The 6,988-nt window shown below is 37.2% G+C and overlaps 1 protein-coding gene across 1 annotated transcript; it reads left to right on the forward strand.

Annotated features, from left to right (window-relative positions):
* Positions 1-3,024: 3,024 nt before the first annotated feature.
* On the forward strand, positions 3,025-5,657 carry LOC115975765. Its single transcript, XM_031096727.1, has 2 exons — positions 3,025-3,807; positions 4,536-5,657. Exons 1-2 carry the CDS (start codon positions 3,185-3,187, stop codon positions 5,404-5,406), a joined length of 1,494 nt encoding a protein of 497 aa, XP_030952587.1. The 5' UTR covers positions 3,025-3,184; the 3' UTR covers positions 5,407-5,657.
* Positions 5,658-6,988: the final 1,331 nt, after the last annotated feature.

Below are 6,988 nucleotides of genomic sequence, written 5' to 3' on the forward strand. Positions count from 1 at the left end.
AAACACCCCTACATTTGGTGAGCCATTTTGCAAAAAAATTACAACTTGTTACACTAATATCTATATCTATATCTATATATATATATATATATATATATATCACCATCATAGCTTATCTATCTCTGGTTTTTTATTTATTTATTATTATTTATTTATTCAATTTCTCTCTCTTCCTCATAAAAAACTCTCTATCTCCTCTCCTCTCACACCCTCTCTCTCTTTCTCCTCTCTTGTACTCTGATTTAGATATGCAGTGGCATGGGTCGTGATGGGTAGGATTGAACTCTTATGCCTTGAATTAGACTTGATTTGATGTCAATGAAAGAGCACAAGAGTGGTTGTATGGGCTTTAATGTGTTGGCATTAGGTGGCTAGTGGTGGCTAGGTGTGGGGTTGGGTTAAGGAGTTTTGATGCCGTTGTTAAGTGGGTATTAAAATACTAGAATATTTTAGGGCAAAGTACAATTAACACCCTTAAGGTTCAAGATAATGTCAATCAGGTCCAAAACTTTTCTGCTGTATGATAGAATCTCCAAATTAATTTTTATTATTTTTGGTAATTTTATGTAATTTTTATATTTTTAAGGATTAGAATTATAATTTTGATAATTTTAGGTGTCTTTAATGTTATTTAGTCAAATTATGGGTTTGGACGTTTTCCTAGTCATCCTAGGGTTTTGTCTCTTTAGAATTTATATGCTATGTAGCCTCTAGAGGCAGAAAAACTAGTTTTCAGATTAATAAAATTCAGACTTTTGTCTATTGCATCTCTTTGGTGGATTCTAAAAAATTATCACATTGTGGATTAAGGGACTCCTCGTGAATTTTCACTATTAGAAACTAACAATTTTGTTTCTATTCTATCAAGAAAGCATCATGTGTGCTTTTCTTAATCACCGTGAGAGAGATGAGAAAAATGAGTAACGGTTTGGGTTCCAAATGGGTATAAGAACCAAGTTAGTCAGTTTTGAAAGTCTTGAACTCAGTCAGCATTAGCTCAAACCTTAGGAATGTTAACTGTATTTTATCCAATATTTTAACATAATATAATACAAAATAGAAAATGGGACCTAAGGTATAAAGTAAGTGGATAAATTAGATAAACTAACTTTTTGGGCATCTAAAATAGATTTTTTTTTTTTTTTTTACATAACGTGATGGAAATTCTCTTACAATAAGTCTATCAAGGTATATTTCACAATAATTTAATGGAAAATAAAGTGGTTTCACTCATTGATGTGAGAATCAACAACACACACACACACACATATATATATATATATTTGATAATTCGCAATTTTAATTAAACAACAAGAGAAGTAGCATTTTTCCTCAATTGCTCAACTATAGCAAGAGGTAGAGAATGCTTGTTACAAAATCCAAAAATACTATGAGCAATAGCCAATTTAGTAAGAGCATGAGCAACACAATTAATGTCTCTTCTAACCCAGCTAAAAACACTATGGACAAAACCTTTGCTAAGCTCAAACACATTACTTAAAATAGTGGAAATAGAATACTCAATAGAAGATAAACTTGAATTTAAAGCATCAATATATATCTTAGAATCTCTCTCCACAATAATCTTCTAAAGTCCCTCAACTTGTGTTATCTGTAATGCTCAGAGGAAGGCTACAACTTCAGCTTGAAGAGGATCACACAAGGCATTTTGCTTTGTCCAAGTCATGAGTACCTCACCAAAGGCATCTCAAGCTACTCTGGCCAAAGTTGTGAAGGTATTTTGTGACCGCAACATCAATATTGAGCTTGACTACATTTGACGGAGGAGGAAGCCATCTACATACTTGGACTAAGTTTTGCCCTTGGGGTGTACAATTTTTGTTATCAAAGAATACTCAACAATCATACCAACTAAACAGTTCTAGTTTCTCAAAATAAAAAAATAAAAAAAAATAAACCGTTCTGTTGCCAAAAAAATTGTTTGTAGAAATACTTTACCCCCATAGAGCATTTTCAAAAAAATTCACTTTTAGTAACTCAAAAAATCACTTTATTTATTTTAACACTTTACTTTACAAAACTCTCGAAATTAAAGGTTTTGTTTTAACATACTACATGTTGAAATAATATAAGCAATTTCTATCCACAAACTCTTTCAACAACCTCAAAACACCCACAAATAGCCATGCCCACGGCCAAACACTTACCTACAACCACTGAACAACCATACCCACAGCCAAACATCCATATTAGCAAGCCACCATCCACAACTCTCCCCATCAAATTACTTTGAAAACCCAGAAAAATTGCAAAAAAAATCCTTATACACCCTTTCGTTTTCAACCTCAAGCCAAAACTCCTCTAGTACACCATGGCAGAACTCATCTTCAACCTCAAGCCGAAAGCCAAAAACCATAGCAACCATGGCAATCAGCATGACCCACGGCCAAGACCAGTAGACCACTACACCAAACACAACCCACAACCCACGGTGTGACCACTAACCCAACCACTGCATCCCGATCAACGACCCACCACCACTGCAACAACCCACAATCAAATCGGAACCCACTAACCCAACCACCACAACTTGTTGGGGCATTTTAATATTAAATAATTAAAATGAATAAATGTTACAACATAAATGTAAAATGTGGGAGTGAATATGGAAGATGAGAAGTTGTGAAAATGTTTAATCCCACATTGAAAAGGAGAGAGACTATTTTATTCTTTTTAATTGTGGTGATTAATGGGCTAACATGAATTGTCTCAGATATTGAACTAGATACGTGCCCAAGAGGGAGGTGAAGAGTGGAGGTATCAAAAATGGAAATGAATCAACCCTGTGCACTTTTTTTTTTTTTTTTTGGTGGGTCCCGCTTGATAGCTGCACTAATTTCCACGTGCGGATCTCAAAATCTAAGGAAGAGAAGGAAGGTATTATCTGGCCGTGGCCGGTCCCAACCTCATGAGTCCTGTCCTAGCCACCTGTGATTTACTCTTAAAAGGTCCACAACTCAGCACAACAAACAATACAACTCTATCTTTTTTTTTGCTGAAACAATACAACTCTATGATCTACTAATAAAACCAAACAATACTATTATATAAATATCCTCATTTCTCAACCCCTTTTCTTCTCTCTTCCTTTCTTTCCAGAGCCGCTTCACTGTCACGTTCACCCACACCAAACCCTTTCTAGATCTCCTCCGCCACCATCCACATGGACCCACCGCCACCCTCTTCCACCACAAAGCTGCGCCTAATGTGCAGCTACGGCGGTAACATAGTCCCAAACCCTCGCACAAACTCACTTCACTACGTAGGTGGTGACACCAAAATCATTTCTCTAAACCCCACCACCACCGCCACTCTTTCCTCCCTTACTTCCCTCCTTTCTTCCGCTCTTTCCCTCCCTTTCCCTCTCCCTTTCTCTCTCAAATACCTCCTCCCTCCTCACCATGACCTTTCCTCTCTCATCCCTCTCCTCTCTGACTCTGACCTCCTTCTCTTCCTCCACCACCTCCTTTGTTTCTCCTCCTCTCCTTCCTCTTCCCGTATCAGACTTTTTCTCTTCCGTCTCTCTGTCATTCACCACCCCAAGACTGAGCTTTGGTTCTCTGATGCACTTAAGAGCGCTAAGATCAATATGACTGAGAGTTTCAGTGCTGGGGAGCTCAGTAATGGTACTGTTTCCAATGCTGAATCTATTGTGTTGGAGACTAGTTCGTCTTTTGGGTCCACTTCGTCCTCAGCTTCGTCTTCTTCCGCCACCAATTTGTCTTCCATTAAAGCTCATGTTGAGGATAGTAAGCTTACCTTGCCTTCTTCGGACTCGTTTACAAGGTACACCTACATTTTCTGTTTATTATTATTATTATTTGGATCTGGATATCTTGCTTTCTCTTGTAATCCAATGTTTGTTTGCTGAGAAAATGGAGGACAAGGAGGGGCGCTGATTTTTCAGTGTCATTTGTAGTCTGTTTAATAATGTTATTGGTGTTCCTTTGAAGTTGGGAATCTCAGTTTTGCTAGTAGATTCACTTGTGAGGAAGTTTTGACATTCATGATAAATATTCAGGGTTTTTGGTTACCTACATTTTCATTTTCTTGAAACCAAGATGGAATTTTTAGAGATAAGAATAAGATGCCTTCTTTCAAGCAGTAATATTGTAGAGTTGTAAACTGGTTAATGGGTTGTGTAATTTTCAAGTGATAATAGGTGCTACGAGTGTAATTTTTTTATCTGGGTTTATTTCCTTTTCTTGTTATCCAATGTTTGTTTGCTTAGAAAGTGGAGGAAAAGGAGGGGCATTGATTGTTTAATAATGTTATTGGTGTTTTTAGAAGATGGGAATCTCAGTTTGACTAGGGTAAAATGTTGTAGTAGGCTTAAATGTGCGAAGGTTTTGACATTCTTGATAAATATTCAAGGTTTTTGGTTCTTTTGGTTAATTACCTACATTTTCGTTTTCTTGCAACCTAGCTGGAATTTTTGGAGATAAGATGCCTTCTTTCAAGCAGTAATAATTTGAAGAGTTATAAATTGGTTAATTGGGTGTGTAATTTTCCAGTGATAATAGTGCTACAAGTGCAATTTCCCAGCCACAGAGTAAAACCTGCCAAGACCCAGTTGTTCAAGTTTCTTCCATGGAGAATAATGTATCTTCTAAGGCCCTTGAATCAGTATCAGTGAGTCCTATTTCTGACTCATCCTCTGGTGTACCAGCATATAAATCGATTTTGGTCTCTGGGTATCCATTACCTTTACAATTAAATCAGCTGCAGCAACAACAAGTGCAGTTTGTACAAGTGGGTGCCAACTACATACCCCATAATTCCACTGGTGTATTGCCAAATACATCTTGTTACACAATGTATCCAGCGCAGCCACTTCAGCAATTCCATTATCAGCCCAATCAGCTGTGCCCAGTTTACTTTGTACCTGTTGGGCAGATGCCACCTTACAGTTTGCCTGTGCAATGTGGTTTGGTTAACACTGTGACTGCTCCCAATCAGCCCCCTATGCTTCCAAATGCTTCCTTGATTGCTCCCCAAGTTGCTTACAAGGAGGCTCCAGTAGCTCCTGCCAAACCTGAGTTGCCCTCACAATTTTACAGAACCACTCTTGCCCATGTGGCAGCGCCACTTGTTCCTGTTCCTGTTTCCTATAATGAAAATCAGCAACAACCTGTGGGTATTCCTCAAATGCATCACCAACCTCAGTCTATTCCAATTCCTTCCCGTGAATCTGCTAATTTCAATAACGAGCTTGATGATGACCCTGCACGTGTCCAAATATACAAATCTCAGCCTCCGCCACCCCCGGTGCCTTCTCAGTACCAAACCATGACCAAAGCGACAGCAAACCTGTTATCTGAGGCTTTGGCTCAGTTGCATAAAGACAACCTCAAGCAAGAGATCAGACCATTGCAGCAACAATGATTCTGTTCTCTGAAAAGAGAAAAATTTTGGTAGAAATGCTTTGGTAACTTTGAAAATGTTTACTTGGTAACTTCTTTTGGTATTAGCATGTGTTCACCATCTGAAAATAAGAGCTATCTATTCGTTTTCTTCTACTTACCTTTTTTCTTCACTTTATTTACAAATCTTATGTTACCAATGTTGTACATGATGTATAATGTTTCACATTCTGTAGTAAAAATTTTATAAAATTGTTGCGTGCTTGAAGATTCTGTTATAGTACTATTCATGTAAGGGCTTTCATTATCTCCACTTTAAGTGTGTAATTCATCATTCATGAATGGGATGCCTTATGTTTTCAATGAATTAAATAAGGATTATCATCTTCTAATGCTTGGCCATCTCAAGATAGAAAAATATAGAGAAAGTGGCCTATTATTGATGGACGGTTATTTTTCTAGTATCATTGCATACAAAAGCTGTGAAGATACCACCAATGGGTCTTCATGATGGGCCTATGCAGTTGGCAGTTGCACTCACTCATCTCAGTCACTGCCATTGCCAATGAGGAGTTCATGTTCTAATTGTGACCTATTATCTTTTACTTATATTCTTTCACTATAGTTGTGATAAATTCTTGTCATAACCTTGAATGTCGAATATTCAAAGTCAGTAATTTGATTAAACTCTATTAGTTAAGTCCCTCGATCTTTTTCCTGTCAAACTAGTAATGCTTGTAATTTTGCTTCCGTAATTTGGGCATTGCTAGTTATTGTGTTTGTCCCTAGTGGGTTTGTAACAAATCATTACGGTCCCCAAATATCAAATAACTTTAGTTGTTTTAAGGCCTTTTGAAATGAACCATATCACTGTGCTGTGCTTGTGGTCCCATTCAAGGGAGGTTCCTATCTATGATATTGTGGAAAAGAAGAAATGTACAGGATAAAGAAAAAGAAAACTTAGCTGTTTTGTTTTTTTTTTTTGCTTTCTGTTGTCCAACGTTATGATGAAATTATGGGATCCTTTGAATTAGTGTTGGTAAAAAATGTTGTGTCCTCGGTTGTCTTTTTTTTTTCCTCCTGTTGTCCAACTTCGCCGGCAAACATAGCTGATTGTAAAACGATTGATGCATTTAATGTTTTAAGGGAATTTTTTGTCATCCCCACACCACCACCACCCCCCCCAAGTCATAAAGCACAGAGTGCAAGCCCGCACCAGATTTATTTATTTATTTAGAAACCAAATTGAAGTAAAGTGCACAGTTTTTTTTTTTTTTTTTTTTTTTTGAGGAATAGGTAAGTCAATTTTATTAAGATAAATCAGACTGAAATACATCAATTAAATCCTGTGGTAGATCTTCTAACCACACATCTAAATCAGCAGCTAAAACTACTCTTTTTGCTAGAGAATGGGCTAAACTATTCCCCTCCCTATAGATATGATCGAAACTACATGTTTGGAACCAAGAGCTGGCTTTTTTAATATCTTCAACAATATGACCCCACTGTGTCCTGTTCTTTTGTGGGTTATTAATAGTTGTAATGACCCTCAGTGAATCACCCTCCACCATCACTTGACCAAGACAGAGCTCCTGGGCAAATAA

The sequence above is a fragment of the Quercus lobata genome, chromosome 2 (genome assembly GCF_001633185.2).
Source record: "Quercus lobata isolate SW786 chromosome 2, ValleyOak3.0 Primary Assembly, whole genome shotgun sequence".
Lineage (NCBI taxonomy): Eukaryota > Viridiplantae > Streptophyta > Magnoliopsida > Fagales > Fagaceae > Quercus > Quercus lobata.

What these genes read in the sequence shown, in the direction of transcription:
- LOC115975765 (XM_031096727.1), top strand. Translation starts at nt 3,185, where the DNA reads ATGGACCCACCGCCACCCTCTTCCACCACAAAGCTGCGCCTAATGTGC. An exon ending in TCTTCGGACTCGTTTACAAG is followed by an intron (nt 3,808 to 4,535) that starts GTACACCTACAT and finishes GTAATTTTCCAG; the next exon opens with TGATAATAGTGCTACAAGTG.